The 19,914-nt window shown below is 39.7% G+C and overlaps 1 protein-coding gene across 1 annotated transcript; it reads left to right on the top strand.

Annotated features, from left to right (window-relative positions):
• Nucleotides 1-4,185: 4,185 nt before the first annotated feature.
• LOC149916104 (uncharacterized) lies at nucleotides 4,186-10,880 on the top strand (the record flags this gene model as incomplete). The annotated part of the gene is made up of 6 exons (XM_090149610.1): nucleotides 4,186-4,279; nucleotides 4,412-4,550; nucleotides 7,566-7,726; nucleotides 8,478-8,560; nucleotides 9,905-9,966; nucleotides 10,739-10,880. Coding segments are annotated over 6 exons (570 nt in total), but the record flags the coding sequence as incomplete, so codon positions are not given.
• Between the last annotated feature and the right edge of the window lie 9,034 nt (nucleotides 10,881-19,914).

Genomic DNA, 19,914 nt, shown 5'->3' with positions numbered 1-19,914 from the left:
TATTTTTCAGTGTTATATGATCTTTCTTTTCCTTTTGGGGTTTCTCAATGTGAGGGGAAAAAAAGCAAAAATTTGACCTCTTTTTTTCTGTCTCATTAATTACAGACAGCTAACAAATCAATCCAAGCAAACACATCTTCAGTCACCAAGGAGTTACAGTGTGTATGTCCTACCAGGAAATTTTAGATGTTTGCTGGCAGCCAATGAAAGGCAAGATAAACAATGCTGCTGACTCATGAACAGGAAAGCTCCAACTGTGTTCATAGCAGACTCACACTGGGTATATGCAGCAGCGTCACTACAACACTGGACGTCTTGATGCTTGTATTTCTGAAGGTAAGTTGCTGTTTGCTTCCAGTTTCTTCTGTTTGGGCATTTGAATGTTAGTTTAACTTAGAAGAGTTTCTCACATGCTACGAAAAACATCTTCACTGCAAATTATTTTTTAGAGTTACCTTTAAAGTTAGAAACTTGATATAAATATAAGAAATAGGAAAATATTAGGAAAAAACTTCTCTGAAAGAGCAGTTATGCAGTGGCACAGCTGCCCAGGGATGGGGGGAGTCCACATCCCTGGGGGTGTCCCAGAGCCGTGGGGATGTGGCACTGAGGGATGTTGGCAGTGGGCACGGTGGGCTAGGGTTGGACCTGGGGATGTGAGAGGTCTTCTCCAACCTTAATAATTTGGTGATTCTATGAAATGGTTTTATAGTCATCTCCTTCCTGCCCCTAACCACTCGGGATGATGACAAAGTTTTTAAATAATGCAAAAAACCTTGAAAAAATTATTAAAAAAAAAAAACAAAAAACATTTTGAATTGGGTTCAAGAGGAAAAACGTTCAGAAGAGCAGAACTATTGGAAAAGATACCAAACTTATCACCTGGGAGTTAGAGTGAGACTGTTGTCTGTAATTTCATTTAACAGTACCATATTATTAGTCCCTCCAACTATTGTAGCAGCCTTATTATAGCCCTGGATAAATAATAGAACTCTCATTTTAGATGCTAAAATCAAATCAGTTTGAGTTCAAGTTGGGAAGCAGATGTACAAATCCAAATAAAGGAACAATATTCTTCAATGCGATGTGCTTTGTAACAAAGACATAACTGGTTTTCATTTTGTTTTCACAAATCACTAGCTAAATTACATTTTGCAAATAAAAAACAGGAGCTGATAGCTTTTCTTTTTATCTAAATTGTGAATTAGCAGTAGCTTAAAAACTGTTACAGCTTTACTTGATTCCATTTCAAGTAGAAACATTTTGGAATGATTTAGGTCCCATATCTGTTGTACGGGCTTCTCTGTGCTATGTTTGGAGTTGTTAGTAAATTATTTTGATTATTTAAAGTTTATTTGTTTTATTATACAGCAATATGAGACAGATATTTTTTTTTCTGCCAGCCTTCTGATTGCCTCATTTTTACTCAGGATTTGTAGATTTGCATGGCTTGTCTCTGCAATTTAAGGGATAAGTGGCTTATCTGGAAATTTATATTAATTCAGAGAAACCTTTTCTAAGTGTGTGAGACTACTAACTTGTCTTCCAGTGTCATATCTAAGTGAAATATCTAAGGTAGTGATTGCTTTCAAATTACAGTAATTTTAAAAAGTAAGTAGTTCAACTGTGTTGACATTAAAATCAAACAGTCTTGAAGCTGAGCTGGCCAATCAGCTGCTGTACTTTTATTTACATTTTGATTGTAGTTAGATGAGATATTGAATAATTGCCCTTTTTTCATAAGAATCAGGAAAACTCTTTCTTTCTAGCATTTAACTGTTAGATACTAATTTGTTGTCTATATAATTCAGTATCATGTTAAAACATATTATTAATAATGGCTATATATTTCAAAGCGATCAGATAGAAACAATAAGCAATTATGTAGCACTTCACAGCCCTGGATGGCAAGTTAAGTCCTGAGCACTCTTCTACAGTTAGTGTAATTTTCCTGTATCTGTAAGGAATATCTGACACTGAGTAGTAAAGGGAAGGCTTTAGGATTGGGATAGGGTTATTCAGTGTGTAAGAGGTGGCACAATGCCACTGGGCTTTAGCAGGAGTGAAAACAAACAGGCCTAAGAACTTTTTCATCATTCTTTTCTCCACGTCAGCGTGTAGTAGCCCAGGAGGATTTGATTAGCTGTACCTTGTCCAGGAGAGGCTCAGGCTTTGCATTGAAAGCAATTTCAAATATTTTGTGGAACATTCACATCTCTGTGAAGCTGCTGACCAGCAAGAACACTACAGACAAGTATGTATCTCATTGACTTGCTGCCCATGCAGTGATGGTACCAGTACCAATCATGACGTGCTCAGGTTCATCCAGTCCCTAAACACCTCTCCATTCCTGGAAATCCCCATTCATCAAGAGGCAGCGTGGAGGCAGTTATATTGAGAAATAAAACCTACTTTTTTTTTTTTTTTTTTTTTTCCTCTTCAAAATTTATAAAAGCTGAGCTTATTCCTGAAGTCATTATGTTTACTGTAATGATGTCTGCAGACCCTGACCAGTGATACTTGGCATGCCATGCATGGTGTAACTTTTTCTGGAGGACCTGGAAGAGATTTCAGTTGAAGCTTGTCTAAACCAGCAAGTGCATGTGAAGGAGCAGAGCAGTAGGATGAGAGAGGGATATATGTCAGGGTTACAGGGCAGGGAGATGTGCGTACATGTACAAGTTACAAAACCAAACCACAGTAGCTGTTGGGCTCCACCTAGCTGCTGCAGAATTCCACGTGGTGACAGAGGCAGAGAAAGTTTCCAAGAATAGCTCCAAGATACTGTTGTTGAGGCAAGATGAAGGTATTTTAGGGAATGCACTGACTCTGTTTGTCAGAGATAATGATGTGCAACAATGATCTAGTTAAAACTAGTTAGCTGAGAATATTGCAATTATAATATCAGTTTCTGAGGACAGTATGGCGAAAAACTTGATTTTTAAAATCCAGCATTTCACATCTTTCTCCTCCCTTTGAATTCCAAATCCTGCTTCAAACTGTGTTCTAATGTTCATAGAATCATGGAATCACATAATGTTTGTGTTAGAAGGATATTAAAGCCTAGTTCCAACACCCAGCCTGGCCATGACCACCTCCAGGGATGGGGCACCAACAGTTCTCTAGGCAGTAATGCCAGTGCCTCACCACCCTCTGAGTAAAGAATTTCGTTCTAACATCTAACCTAAATCTCCCCTCCATTAGTTTAAAGCGATTCCCCCTTGTCCTATCACTGCCAGACCATGTAAAAAAGTCAGTCTCTCTCCTGCTTATAAGCTCCCTTCAAGTACTAGAAGGCCACTGTGAGGTCTTCCTGGAGCCTTCTTTTCCCCAGGCTAAACAAACCCAACTCCTTCACCCTTTCTTCATAGCCCTCTCCATGCTCCAGCTCTCTGACCATCTTAGTGCCCTCCTCTGGACCTACTCCAAGAGCACCACGTCCTTCCTGTGTTGGGGGACCCAGGCCTGGACACAATACTGCAGACGGGGCTTCACAAGGGCAGAGGAGAGGGACACAGCCTCCTGTCTCTCCCTGCTGCCATCCTCATTAATGCATCCAGAGTTCTTTCACATTATGTTCAAAAACACAGTAAACATGGTATTGCTTAATTTTCTTACAGTTGTTTGGAAGATGATATAGTATTGGTTTTAGTGATAGAATTGTATTAGCCTGTATTCAGCCACATAGTTCTCTCTGATTTCTGCAGCCTACAGGATCCCATCTCTAGCTGAAATTCCCTCCAGTCTAAACTGCCACTCGCTTTTGCTATATTTTACAGGGAATGGAAGTTGCTGTTTCAGGATATAGCAAATATCAGATGCTGTAAGTCTGAACATCTCCTGCCTTGTTTTGGGATTTACCGCTAGCAGAGACTGGTGGGATAGTGACTGCAGATCCGTGGATCCCTTCACTCACTCATCCATGAGGTATCTAAGGTCTTTTGTGACAAAACTAACTACAAACTAAGCCAAAAGAGAACAACCGTTATGTAAATTACGGACAGTAATCACTGTCATAGTCAGTCTGCTATTTGATTCAGTGTTGTATTTTTGTTTACTGTCAAATGAAAGTGTGAATAGTAACAGTTTCACCATACGCAAACCTGTACTTTGTGTTCTTCAGCATCAACTGTACCCAGATCTTTCATTTCCCTTACTCATAAGGATCCTGTCAGATGTAGCTGAAGGGCTGCATTACCTACACAGCCTTCAGCCTGCTGTCTGCTACTGCAGCCTGAAACCTTCCAACATCCTTTTGGATGCACAGTGCAGAGCCAAGGTGGGAATTCTTAGCCTATACCTTTTTAACATAAAAGTCAGTGATTGCCCTACGTGTTTACTCTAACAACTAACATTTAGTTTGAGACTGAGGCACTGTTATTAAAACTTATGTTTTCTCCCATCTCTGTAGATAACAGTCTAACCAACTGGAGGCATCAGAAACAGAAGTCAGACCTTCAGAACTGTCAGAGAAAATGCCAGGATTTAGTGTACATAGCTCCTGAAATACTTGAAAGAGGTCCTTCTTCACAGGAAGGTGATATTTATAGGTGAGATGGATTTCTAAGAGCAAGTAATACTTTGTCCTCTCCTGCAGAAGCATATGGCTTAGATGGGTGTACTGTTTCTCTTTACTGGGTAAAAAGCTGGCTGGATAGCTGGGCCTGCAGAATTGTTGGTGAATGGAATCAAATACAGCTGGCAGTTGGTCATGAGTGGTGTCCCCCAGTCAGTATTTGGGCTGGTAAGGTCCAATATCTTTATTGATTATCTGGATGACAGAATTGAGTGCAATCTCAGAAAGTCTGTGGATGACACCGAGTTGGATGGAAGACTCGATCTGCCTGAAGATAGGATTCAGATTCAGATTTGGAGGGATCTGGTCAGGCTGTATTGGTGGGATGAGGCCTATTGTACAAGTTTCAACAAGATCAAGTGCTGAGCCCTGCACTTTGGTCACAGCAACCCATGCAACACTTCAGACTTGGAGCAGAGTGGCTGAAGGCTGCATGGAGGAAAAGAATTTGGGGGTATTGGTGGATGTTTGAACACAAGCTAGTAATGTGCCCAGGTGGCCAGGAAGGCCAACAGCATCCTGTTTGTATAAGAAACAGTGCAACCAGCAGGAGCAGGGAAGTGATTGTCCCTCTGTACAGCACCAGTGAGGCCACACCTCAAGTGCGGTGTTTAGTTTTGGGCCTCTCACTACAGGAAAGACTTTGATGCCCTGAAGCACATCCACAGAAGGGCAACAAAGCTCTGAAGGAATACAAGCCTTATGAGGAGTGGCTGAGGGAGCTGGGATCGTTCAGTCTAGAGAAGAGGAGATCTCATTGCTCTCTACAACCCCTAAAAAGAGGTTATGGTGAGGTGAGGTGGGGGTCAGCTTCTCCTTTTATTGGAATTAATTTCAGGAAGAATTGTTCATGCTCAGATAAAAATGAAGCTTTTATTTCAGTGATGTCCCACTGAGGAGTTTCTATGGAATCTGCTAAGATAATCTACTGAACCACTCAATCAATCATTCTTCTAACTTTAGGGATTTATACAAAGGAGGAAGATTATCTACTGTCACATGTCTGTTTTGGAACTGTAATATACTTCTAGCTGCCTTAATAACGAGACAACCTCAGATTGCAACTTCTGTCTCTACAGACGCGTATCTTTACAATCAGCTTATACAGAGCCATTGCTCTAACGTTACAGATAACTTTTAAGTGAGGCACTCTTCTCTCACAGTTTTTATGGAAGCAACAAATTAAAATTCTTCCTTACTGCCACATGCACTGAGTCAAGCAATGCACACACTTGAGAACTATAAACAATGCAACTTGTCTGCCATTTTTTGTAAAGACTAGATTTGCACAGCAATATTGGAGGCTTATTGTCATTCACTTCCAACTTGTAATTCTTTTTAAATTTTAGATGCTTAGGTATAACTCAGTGCATGAGATAAGTGTGTATCTAGACAGCAGCGCAGTAAAGAAAGCAAAGGATTCTATTTGAAATAATGCTTAGGTGCATGTAAACTACATGTAGATGCATCATACATTAATATTTTCCTAGGTTGCATTTAAGTAAGAGCACATTTTATGTGGAAACCATAAACTATGTGGTTCAAATATGACGATACAGTAAGTTTATCCTAGGTAAGTTTATTCTTCTTCCCCTACAGGTTGCTTTGCTTCTGATTCATCTGTAGTCTGCTTTCTCCCTTCCGGTAGATCAATGTTTCTGCCTCTAATCTAGAGACTGAGGGGTTTTTAGTCAAATAACTGTGTTTTAGATCATCTGAGTTGTAGATTATGCACATAGATCATGGTATCACCAGAATACTTCCTAGGACATTAGAAAAGCAAAAAAATACTTGGAGCTCCAGCAAAATTTGCTGGAAATAAAAAACCACAGCAGGTCAGAATCAAGGTTTTGATAAATCAAGGTCAACTGTCTGATATGCTGTGAGTACCTAATGTAATGTGTTGCTTTTTCAGTTGCTCTTTAGATTAGTTGAAAACAAAACAAAAATGATGGAGAAAGGAGAATGTTCTGAAGTTCACAAAAGCAATTGTAGTTAACAAACAACTTGAAAATGTAATCCTTATGTATCCTATTGAAATAACATCTAACTTGATTTATTGTTTTATAAGTGCTGTTCAGTTGAAAACCAAAGCTTAATAATGCAAGAGAAAGAAGCTCTTCAGATTAAGAATGATTTGGATAGGCTTAGGGAAACTTCTTTATTAAATCAATAAATGTGCTCTTTGAAGTGATGAAAACATAAATATTGATTCCGAACTAATGAATATGATTGTTTTCTAATTTCCGTTCTGGTATACTGTGCTGGGAGAGCATAGGCAGACAGAAACCCTTTGAAGGTATTTCTCTATTGCTCACATCTGATTTTGTTGTAGCGGTGTTTCCTACAAATTCCTTTACTATAGAGAAATGATGACACCAACAGCGCTGTCTGTTCAAATAGCCCTCTGCCTTTTGTTACAGTTAGAACAGAGTTTGTGTAAAGCATGATGTAACAATTGCCATAGTCTAAGAATGATCCCCCATCTATAGTGTTGGGCATCAAAGAAAGACTTCGTTGCTATAGGCTCAGTTCTGTATGACAGAGCTGATTGAAGGCCTCCTGCATTTTGCAGTCTGAGAAGTGTAATAACATTGTGTAGAACAGTACTATTCACACAGCTTTCACCTACCACTGCCATCTCGTGGCTGCACCTCTTCTTAGGACTCATACACACTGTAAGGTGTTATATAAAAACCTTGTGATATAATAAATACTGTGTATCCGAGGTATTAATTTGATTTATTGTTTGTACAGAGCTCTTTGTCCGAAAGTGGCCTGTTGCAATAGGTGGCTATGGTCATTTTTTAAACACTAGCACATCTACTAACAAGAGTGTAAATATATTTTTACTTTTGCCTTTAAAAACAGTCTTTGTTTTAACACGTGGAATAACTTATGCTAAATATTATTTTAAGATTCTGGGATCTTTGGTATTTATTGCCTATTGGTATATATTTGGTATTCATTTATTTTCTACACACTGCAGGTCAAACAGCCCCACTGAGAGCTTTGACAGGATCTGTAACAGCTTACAGCCTGCCAATTCAGAGAAGTTTATACCAAGCAATTTGCCCAAGAGGAACAGACTGTTGCATTTTATCACTGTATGCTGTCATCAAGAACCAGATTACAGACCACGTGCTGCAGGTAGCATTCAGGATTTACTTTCTTTGTAGGGTTTGCGATAGAGATGGTCTTGCTGGGAAGATTGTTCTGGCACTCTAAATCAATGGCATACCAACTGAAGTGGAAAGTAAACAGCCTTTAGATTATCATCAGAGTGCTGTAGATTTTTTTAAACTTTTTACAGAAGTAGGAAACCAAGACTGTTTAGTATAATGTAGTAAATAAAAACATAAAAATAGCCAGCTAAAAGAGGGGATATTGTTAGTTCATGTATTATTTTAACAAAGATTGACCTGTCTTAAGCATTTATTTCCATTGCATAATTGGTTGCATTCGAGGTGTGCTAACAGTTCCACTAACATCAATGGCGTGGTTATCCTAAAAAAAACACACAAAACCAAACAATAAACCAGACAAAAAAAAAAAAAAACCAGCCAAGAAATCGTGATATTTGAGGGCTAATATACAAATTGATTCTTCAAAAAGTCGTTTGTAATCCTTCTGCAAGTGCACATCTGTATCAACATCTGTAAGAAAAACTAATTTTGAGTGGGTGATCTTCACAATGGATTCATAAAGAAAACCAAAGGTTGTATGAGGTAGAAGCTGCATTTAAACTGATCTAATCTAGTTCATTTGGCTGCTCAACATAACAGTGAAGTTAATATTCAGTTGCATAATTAGTGAAGTTTGTTGCTAATATCAATGCCTAAATATATACACAATTTGGTATGCAACATGGTATATCTAAAATGCTTTGTTCCTCCTACAGAAAGGGCAGACCTTCTAAATGGGATTTTGATGAGTATAAGTAAGAAGGAAATTTCCACCGTCTACAATCTGATGCATGCAAAGGTTTGGGCAAAATTAAGTTTTGTTACGTGATTTTTTGATTGCAGTCTTTGCAGTCCAAAACAGAAGAGCTTTTGAATTTATTGCTTTACTGGACATGCTGGCACCTTTTGGCACCTCAAGTTCATTCAGGAATTGTAGAAAATAGATACTGTGAGCTATTCCGGCTGGTCCTCTCTAGAAACCTCATCAGTTGCTACCTGAGGTTGCAAAAACAGTAGTGTCTTTCTGGTCACAAGCTATAATCAAATATAGCTTGCTATCTCTCTGTCTCCATGCATGTCTACATTTATTATACATTATTACACATTATTACATAATGTATAATGTATATAATATTACTTGTTACATTATACATGTATAATATACATAATAGTATATATTATATACATTATTGCCATGGGAAACCTGGCACAAATCTGACTGCCATAAATGCAGCTATGCCTATCAAACTTTGATAGACATAATGAGGAAAGTACATGGTCATGTTTCAGCCCTTGAACAAGTATTCTGACTCCATATGAACTTGCAAAACCCATTCTGTGTAGTTGGTTTTGTTGCTGTGTTATGTGAACTACTTAAGCTAAGGCATACCAGATTATTTTTATATGTTGCAATCATATTCCGCAATTTTAAAATAGATTTGATTGACACTTTAGTGGTTGGCACAGTTATGGTCCAAGTCATTTTATTACTTCTGAAGCTTATAGAATATTTGGCAATACATCCCTAAAAAATTTAGCATTTCAGTCCCCTTTGAGCAAGATTTTATTTTTCTATTTGCTAAATCAAAAACAATCATTGTTATTGTTTAAATAACTGGAGAGATAACACGTTCCAAATGACTGAAATAGCTACCAGAGATATTTAAAATGGATTCATTCATAGGTGCTGAAGGGCAATGAGTTGAATAAATCTGCTGCAGATGTACAAAATGGAAAAAAGTTTTAAGTATCAACGTATCGTTATAGCAGACATCATACTAAACACAAAATGCTCCTGCTATGTGTGTACTTGAAGGACATGTTATAGCTAGCCCAATATTCATATCTCAGTATAGGGCTATTCTCACCTTCTAGTGCATAACCCAAAAACTAGATTTAAAATTAAAAATGAGAGAAGCAGTAATGGAGTAAAGTCAGGTTCTACACCCACTTACATGCTAAAATGCAAAGTTCTATGCAGTTCACTATTATCATGCATCAGCATGCCCAACAGTATGACATATGTAACGTCCCTGTAAATTATCAGTGTCAGTGTAAATTCTTACTCCTTATAACTGTGAATTGAGGAAGCGTTCTGCATTCTTACTACTGTTCCTGTGCTTTTTTTTTTTTTCCAAAACAGCAATTAATGCATGCAAAGGTTCAGAAGTATACACATTGTAGACAGGCCTACAGAACTCAGAGGTGAGTACATGGCATTTATTTGAGAATCTTACAAAAATCTTCCTCCTTCTCCTGCCAGAGCTGACACTGCATAATATAAACACCATAGGGCAGAATGTCCCCTTTCTTTTGTCCCTAACAAGGACATCTACAACTGGTTTAACAACAAAACTCTGTTTTACCCTCCTACAGGCAGCGGACTCCGTTGCTTTTGCAAAAAGGCTCTCCACTTGAAAGTCACTTTGAACCTCTCCTTCATGAGGATGTCCCAATGAAATGGCAAAAACCTAGTTTTCCTTGTGGTGTTTTCAAAATGCCAGCTGGGAATAAAGACCGAAAAAAGCTTGAATTCTAGCATACGCAACTCATTTTCTTGAAGAGTAAGGATAACTGTCCTGTGATCACTCTGCAGCATACCACTAACACCCATTTTCAAAGTGATATTGGCGCTTGCTGCAGGCCTGCCAATAGAGAGCCAAAGCTCATGCACCTGGATAAGAGCTAACTTTAGCTAGAAAATTCGTTTTCTGTGAATTGTCATGGCTGCTGGCAGCACAGGCTGCAGAATCAATTTAGGACAGCCATAACATCTAGGACAGTTAGCCTACAGGTCTGTGCTGCCACAGCAACCTAGGCAACTAGCTGAAGCTGAATTAGTTTGTCTACAGGCTGAACAATTGCCTGCCCACCCTTCCCAGAACTGTGATACAGCCTTAAATTCCAAGACACAACTTCTTGCAAATGGTTTTGAAAGAAAGTTTCCAAGATAATTCTCCATTTTAATTTTTTTCAGGTCATCTGTCAACAAAAATTCAGCCAAGTAATGAGCAAGAAAATCCCTCCCGTAGTACCAAGTTCGTCACCTATTCTACTTGGTAGCAGTACAAATATCGCAGGAAGAGAAAATATTCTTGAGGCTGATCTGACAGGTCTTATCGCACAGGACTCAACAAAGAAAGGTCTCTGCCTTCAAACATATTCAGCTTAACTACACCAAGGAAAAATACTACTATTTGTTCCACATACACATGTATTTTTCAAGTACAGTTGTCCATTTTTAGAGCTTTGCTCTCTATTGGTATCATTCAAAGCATGAGCTCACTGCAGAAGTGCTTTTTCTGTATTCCTCATACCTTTGGAAACAGAAGTTGAGCCACAGGAAATCAACTCACTTATAATAACACCTGCATTTCCAAGCATTTTACTTCTTATCAATAGCTGCCAGATTTAGAATAGAATTTTCTGGAACTTCAGAAAGTTCCAGAATTCATATAGAATTCCTGAAAAACACAGAAGCATGTTGTAATATATCCAATATAGCCAAAATCTTCCCAGGAAAAGTGTCCTATTATCAAGTGCCCAAAGAAGAGCTAGTAATAAAAAGATGCTCTCAAGTTAGTCAGATGATACATGTTATGTTCTGTTGCTGTTCAATTTAAGGGTCTCATCTTGTTCATTTTAAACTTTTTTTTTTTTTTTTTTTAGATTACCCACACTCTGACAAAAGAAAACCTTTTTGTACTCTGCCCTTATCTGGTCCAACTGCAGGCAGAGACAACTGTCAGCATAAGGATCCACCACGGACAGTCCACAGTCCACAAATTATGCACCCTGAACAACCAGTGACTGGTAAGAGTCCACTTCCAGTTTGAGAGGGCAGCATTCTCCCAGACCAGATCTTATTCAGTGGCTACATTGCTTAGAGATTTATAGAAATAGATAATCTTTTTCTAAGTTATTTGGCACAGTGTCAGTTGTCTTCAGACAATGCTGCATCATTGTAGTCTGTATTGGTGTATGGCCCTCATGTTTTCAGAAAACCAGGCACTGCCCATTGAGAACACTGGCTTGTTCTTTCGTTGGATCATATTCAGGTTGAGAACAAGCCTGAAAAGACCATAGTAAAAACACAGAAATTGTGTCACATCATTAATTGCTTATTAAAGTATGGGCATTTTTTTTCTTTTGTGTTTTAAGCTGAATATTTCATACAGCTAAAAAGTGCTACTGACTATAGAAAAGGGTGATGAAGAGAATGGGATAACTACTTATTTTCTTCCTTATGTGGTCTCAGATTTTGGTACTGAGCTGGAAACTGATCAGTAGGAAAGCTTCTGACTTGCGAATCCTGCCTCTACCTGCAGGTGAAAAGCTCAGTTTCTTGCTTTGCTTGATTGATTGTTTCAGATTGGCCAATTCCTGCATCTGGTTGCTCATTTATTTCAATTTACTACTCAGCGATGGCGTAATTTCAGGATAAAGCAGTAGACTAGTATGTGCAAGAAAAGTTCATCTCAGAACTCTACTGTGATCACTCTGAAATCAGAATGACAGAGGCACATTCTCCACAGTAATGATGGTCTTTGGTTATTAGTTTTCTCTTGATTTACAGTACTTACTGTACAATAAAAACCTGAATGTCAGCACTAAATACTCTGAGAGGCACAAGCCTCATCAGCGAGTGGAGAGGTAGAACCGAGTGCTCTTGATCACTTTTGCCAAAAGTATTAGTTTTGCTATTAGTTTGGCTTTGACATATATTCGTGTTCCTGGTTTCACAACACATTTCAACAGACCTACTATCCTGGACTACCTGTTAGCTGTTCTTCCATATTCTACAGGACAGCATTTTCTCATTTATGTAGAGCCAAATTGCTTTGCACAAGGTTTGTTCATGCTAGGATGAATAGGGCGAGACCTGAAATTCTCCCCTACACAATCCAAACAGTCTTTAGAAACACTGATTTTCTGAAATAGGATCCTCATGATTTTGGATGGGAATTCATTCTACTACTTGTGAACAAAGGACACAAACTAACTCTTCCTTTCTTCTTTCTCAACTGAGATTAAATTTCTACATGCATCAGTGTTGATGCTATCACTTGCTAACAACCTTCGAAGAAAAGGGTAATTAGTGTATCTTGTTTCACCCAAGGTCCTTGCTGCAAAGGAAATTGCAGTCATATACTGGCCAGCCAGAGAGAAACCATCCTGAGCTGCATGACAGAAGGACGCCTCAACCACATCCTTGACATCCTTCGCTCACAGCAAATGCTGTCCCAAATAGATTATGAAACAATAATCTCTTACCCCACAGTGACCAGCCGTGCTCGGGCACTGCTAGATATTTGCTTCTGCCTTGGAGAGAAGGCAGCACGGGTTGTAGTGACAGTTCTAACAGTGAACAAATGCAGTCCTCTGGCACGAGGCAGACATTGCATAGGCTGTCCTGAGACAAACAGGCTGCTGCTTTAACATAATTTTGAGGTTTTCTACATGAATCAGAGCACTGGTAATTTGGAGTGACAGTGATTCACATTAATTCCTCATAAATCATTGAAATCAGTTCTTCCTCTGGCCAATGCTTGTAATCCACTCATGGAAAAAAAAAACCTACCTGGATGAAAAGATCACATCAACCCATTGCCTGCAGAAATAACCCAGACTGGTAGAACAAATTCTGATTAAGTCAAATGACACCTAATTTTCTTGATTTTGGAAGTCAGAAAAATGGATTGTGAGATTTTGGAGATCACACTAAGGAAGAACAACAGTTACTAAGTCCTTCCAACTAAGGACAGTGTACTGTATGATGAGAAAAAAGATACTGCCTTTCACTGAACTCAGTACTGAACCAGCTGTCACAGTGAAAGACTTCAGAGAATTAAGAAATATTTATTAATACTTAATATGAGTCTTGGAAATTTTACATTATGCATATGAATTATTTTATTTTTATTCGCAAATGGTCATATATTATGAAAACCTGGTGCTGATAACAGCATTTTGGAGAGATGGGCTTAAAGTATTGGTAAATAGAAACTCTGATACATTACATTCATGTCGTTCTCTGAGTGTGTCTGCAGTACAAATGTAAAATTAAAGCATGAAAAGGATGTGCCAAGCTGATCATTTTTGAGATGGTGGTTCTACAGAATTGTAAAGGAATGAGTACCAACATTATAATAAAAATGAGATTATAAAAGTGGTGTTTTTTGAAGATAGAGTGGATTCCTTCAAGCTGCAAGGCACTGGATTAACATGAGCAAACTTGTTCTATTTCAGGTACTGAACTATGCCATTCCATTTCTCTGCATTGCATTTGTTCTCTGCAGTTTCAAACTGCCCATCCAATTCGGTAGTTTGACAGGCTGTAAAATTAAATAATAATGTGTTTTCTAGGCACAAGTGATAAAATAGATTTATTTAGTGTACTACAATATTATTGAAACTGTAAACTTTAGCTAGAAAATATTTTTATATACATTCATTAAACTTTAAGATTTTCTTGAAATTATATATTGATAGAATTAAAATCAGTGTCTGTAAGAATAAAAATGGTTTTGCCTGTCACGGGAACTAACACTGACTCCACTGCTGAATGTTTTTTCCAAAGACCACATTAGCCCTTACCAGGAAAGATGTCTTGCTCAAGAGGAAGAGAACAGTTGTCACAGTGTTTGCTTGTTTAGAAGGTATAAGATAATCAGAGTAAAGCAGAAAATCATTCATTTGTAGGTATTATTTATAGACTTTTAAGAGGGAAGCTAGCAATATTGTTGAAATCTAATTATCAACTTTTGGTAATTATTCCATTTGATTTTTCTGCAAGACATGTTTATCACTCTGACAGATGTGCCAGCTGATGGACTATGTTCATTTGTGCCTTTTTTTTTTTTTCCTTTAATTTACATAGGAACAGTTTTGGATCTCACTTTTCTTGAAACAGCTTTTTATTTGAGAATTTCAGTTGAAGCCAAACAATACCAGTTTTAACTGGTAATTAGACAAGTGTCATGAAATGGGTGGGAGCAGAAGTTGCCTGGTTTTGGACAGATTTTATTCTCATATTTGGCTTTCCAATTTAAATATATAGGATGTGACCTGCCAGAGTTACTGATCCATTGCCATTGTGTTTACCCAGATTTTTGTCAAGATAATCCCAGTAAATTGTAACCAATTACAGAACAAAGGAAAATCTATTAATTCATGTTCAAACGAGCCCAGATGAAATTCTTTAAGTATGTTAATTTTTTTTTGTCATGTATTCAACTAAAATCACTGTATGAGTTTGAGATTTTGCATGGGCACCTTGACTGAAAGCAGTCATAAACCAGCAATGCTGCAGTCCAAATCCTTAAGCTAATGCAGACTTATGCCATAATAGAGTGCATGCATACAGTTCCTCACATATCTCTCTTGTGCAATATAAGTGCTTTGGGTAGGTTTGACATTTGCAGCTGTTGAGAATCCTCTTTTTTTAATAAGTGTAGTATTTTGGAGGGATGCTTTTAGCTCACTGAAATAAAACTGCAGTGATATAGTAAGCTTTGTTAGAGAACCAGGATACTGTGGCCTGAAATTTGCACCCTTTCCCTTTTTCTCACAAAAAAAAAATACATACTCTTACAAGGCCTGCAATAAATTGGCAAGATAATAAAGACATCAGTGTATATACATTAATTACTGATGTGAAATATCAGATTTCTTAAAAATTGTATTTTTTTATGTTTGTACTCAACCAGGTTAATTATAAAAGATTTCTACTGTCCCTGCTCCTCTTTTCCATAGTTCACTTGATATCACAAAATATCGACCAAATGGCACTGAGTAAGAGTGGATATCAGAATCAAACTGTTTCTTAGTACCTGTGGGAAGAAATGAGAATAGAGTCCTAGGATGGAAATACATAACATAGGTAAGTGGAAAAGAGTAGAGGGATTTTAAAAAAAAAAGGCACTTCAGGTGTGAACATAGGAGTAAACATAGAACATGATTACTAGAACACTTTGTCTTGCAGTTACTCAAAGAAAAAATAGAACTAAATATCTTAGAATTGAACCACATTCAAATTCTGTTAAGCTTAGACTGATTAAATGTAAAATAACTACAGTTAGTGGGTGCTTATTTTTTTCTGACTCAAGTGGAATGTATTTTTCTTTTTGAAGTTGGTTGCAGCTGTCTTTCGCTGATCTGTGAAAAGGTCCTGTCCCTTGCTCTTTTCCCTATCTGTTTATTTAAGCTGCCATATTTCCTGCAATGAAAGAACGTCGTCTACACTAGAATTTTTTGAAGTTAATCTCTGGGCAATTAATATGAAGAAGTGGGCACCAGAAGCCCAGCATTTATCACAATGACATGTCATATATGTAGGAGCACACAGGGACATCTCACCTACACACTGAACACATGTAACTCCTGATGCCAGGAAGAACAAGATCTGTCTCTGTTGTGAAGAGAAAGCCCCTTGCCAATATCATGACCTGAATAGAAACTTTTTAAGAGACTGAAAGCTTCAAATGGAAAGGAAAAAAAACTATAAAATATCCAAATGCTGGAAAACTGAAATGCTTGCTTTCTTCAACTGCCCAGCATCCTTTGCCACACATTTGTTACTTGCACTGTCATTAAAATAGAGTACAGAGTCAGTAGGAAAGAAATGGCTACGTGGTGGTGTCAGTATGAGCACCGCCATGATTTGATCTCAGTTGATCTCTCTATGATCTATAAAACAAGAGCTTTTTTTCAGATTCTTCATCTTGCCATTCCTCCAGTTCTCTGGGCTGACAGAAGGGGGTCTCATGAGATGCTTTCCATATAGCACATACTGGAATTTGGACATCTGAAACAGAACTTTGCCCACAGGAGCATGCTCACTTTTTTCCTGGAGTCTCAGCAAAACTCCCTTGTTCAACCAATCAGTCTCCTTTCCTGTCATCTTATGGCACACAGGGATAAGCTGTTCCTTACCTTTAAGACTTCCTTCTTGAGGAGGAACCAACCTCTCTGGACCCCTCCACCATTCAGGACTGAATCCCAGGGCACCCTCCCTACCGGTCTCCTGAACAGGTCAAAGTCTGCTCTTAGGAAGTCCAAGGTAGCAGTTTTGCTGACCCCCCCTCCTGAGCTCACCAAGAATAGAGAACTCCACCATTTCATAGCTGCTCTTCCTTAGACAGTTTCCAATCACCACGTTTCCTTTTCTATTTGTGAACATCAGATCTAGTGAGGCGCTTCCCCTGGTAGGCTCTCTTACCAGCTGTGTCACCTTCCATGCACTCCAGGAACCCCCAAGACTGTTTACTCTCTGCTGTATGATATTTCCAGCAACTTCTGGTAAGTTGAAGTCTCTCACAGGAACAAGGGCTAGCAATTGCGTGACTCTGGCCAGCTGCTTGTAGAACACTTCATCTGCCTCTTCATCCTGGTTGGGCAGTCTATAACAGACTTCCACCAAAACGTTCACCTTGTTGGCCCTCCCCTGATCATTATCCGTAAGGGATATCATTCCCAGCCCCAAACTCCATGACATCGAAATACCCCCTGACATAAAGAGCCATGCCATCACCCTTTCTTCCTCACCTATCTCTTCTGAAGAGCTTGTAGCCATCCACTGCAGCTCTCCAGTGGTGGGACTGATCCCGCCACGCTGCAGTGATGGTGACTGTGTCACAGTTCTCCTGTCCCATCACATCTTCCAGCGCCTCCCGCCTGCTGCCTGTGCTGCCTGCATTGATGTAGATGCTCTTCAGTCAGGCTATTGGTCTCCCTAACTCTGGCATGCTCCCCTAGGCTCATATCTAGCAAATCTGTCTTTGTCTCCTTTCTCCTTCCCCTTCAAACTTAGTTTAAAACCCTCTCAGTGAGTCCTGCCAACTGCAGGGCTAGAATCCCTTTTCCTCTTTGACATAGGAAAACTGAAGCTTTTCTGGTCCTTCGACTGTTGCCCTCTAGATCTCATCTACGTAGGCACCAATGATAGAGACAAACTGGGGAAGTGCTGAGCACTATTATGTGATCCTGGAGGCAGTGATCAAGGGCACGGGTGACTCAGGTTGTCATCTTTTTTTCCTGTGCTTGTGAGGAGGACTGGGTCAACAAGCAGTTGCACAGCTGGTACCACCAAAAAAGTTTTAATTTCAATTTCCTCAAGACACTCTCTGAGGATCAGCCACTGCTTGGAAGAGAAAAAATATTCCCCAAATTATCCCAAAGTACGACAAAGTAGAGTCATATTATCTTTACTGTCAGACCAGAGAGCCTGTTAACACTAATACTGGAATGTGGGAAGAGAGAGGGGAATAAGAAAGAATGACATGAGGATGGGGTAGGCAAGCAAACATTTATACACACAAGAGGAACACTGCAATCCACAAAGCAGCACTGTGCAAGTCAATCCAAGTCTTTGCACACTGTTGTGGAATTGCTCGTGGGAGAGGAGTATGGTGAAAGCTCTCATACTCTCTCAGGGACATCAGCACTGTTGGGCATTTCTCTTACATGCTTGTACACTCATGCAGATAGCAGGGGGAACAAACAGCAGGAAATGGAAACCTATATGCAGTTCGTGAGATTGTGATCTCGTAGAAATAAAGGGCACAGGGAGATAGCTCACAGAGCTGCAATGCTGTGATGGATGCATGAATAGAAGCTCCCCAGGAAGAAGAAAACCGTCTTGGGAGCTCCTGAAAGGCAACAGTGAAGCACAAATTGTCAAGAAAATGGGGAGACTGATGATAACTTCCCAAGCATGCAGAGATAGGTTTGGGATAGCCAAAGCCCATTTTGAATTTAATTAGCCAAGAGACCTGAAAGGAAAATAAAAGGCTTCTACAAGTACATAAAAAGCAAAAGATTAGGGAAAATGGAATCCCACTGGTAGGCAGATTGGGAGCCCTGGTGACAAAGCATACGAGATACAAATTGAGAGATACATATACATTGCCTTCCTCACCTCTGTCTTCGTTCAAATACAGAAAGTTCTGTATTCGGTGGTGCCTCCAACAGTGAACCCCCCTCATCTACAGCATAAGGAACCAGAGCTCACGCATGCATTGAGGAAAATGGCGCCACAGTTTTTAGCAGCACTGAACTTATGAGTCATCTCTCTCTACAAATAACTCACAGTCTGTTCTATGACCTCTGCTTTACGTTCCTTCCTGCACATCATTTAGTTATATGCGGGAATTTATTTATTTATCTTCATTACTTATTTATCTACATTAGTAGTCATTTTTTGCTCTTATTTTTGTTTTTAGTAGTTATCAAGCTTCTACACAAATGTTTGGATTCCTTCTACTGAGATATTACCCTGCTTGGCTTCTCTTGGAGACCAAATAAAATGTGGGCCAGAGCTGACTCTCTCCCAGTCTCTGCGTCCTGTCTCTGTATCTGCAGGCAAATGAATGTCTGCAGTCACCATGGAGGCAGCGGGCATGCAGCAGGGCACAGGGAAGGGAAGCTGGAGGGGCATTCCTGCCATCCTTGGGCATCCTGGACACATCTGGTGCCTTTGGAAGCGCTCCATTGTCATTGCAAGCATTTTGCAGACCCACGCACTTCCACAGAGGGGGTTTAGCAACACTCATTCCTATCTGTCTGGGTCTGCTTCCCCCCCTGATGAGTGCGGCCAGCACAGAGCTGCCCAGCAATGGCTGAACGTGGGGACTGACGGGAGCTGATGTGGGTATGACGTTTCCCTGCAGAGGCAATCACGACCAAGAGGGCTCTTGGCCTTGCTGCTTTGCTCAGCCTCTGTCTTGAGCACATATCCTTCAGACAGTGTCCCACCCTGTGTGCTGGCCATTACACCAAAAACAACTCTTGAACAAGCTATGCGTGCTGAGGGACAGCTGGAGCACCACATTCTGGTTGTGACAACGAGCAGAATGAGAGAATGAGGCTGCAGCCTCAATGAGCCCACAGCAGGAGGGATCAGGCAGGGGAGATCCAAACCCTGCAGATCACTCCATGCCAACGGGGCTCTGGAGTAGGGTGTCTCAGGGCAGAGATCCAGCCCAGCTTCCTGTTGCATGAACAAAAAGGAGAAATTTCCCAAGGAAACCACCACCATCACTGAAACTCATGCTAGGGGTTCCCAGCAGCAAGCTCTCACCTTGGTCTGCTGTGGGCTGATGGCTGCAATGGCACTGCTCCAAGCTGCAGCCAGGCTCAGTGCCTGCACGGGGG

The sequence above is a fragment of the Phasianus colchicus genome, chromosome 13, assembly GCF_987193195.1.
Source record: "Phasianus colchicus chromosome 13, bPhaCol1.hap1.1, whole genome shotgun sequence".
Lineage (NCBI taxonomy): Eukaryota > Metazoa > Chordata > Aves > Galliformes > Phasianidae > Phasianus > Phasianus colchicus.
This window is presented reverse-complemented; position numbering and strand designations above follow the sequence as displayed.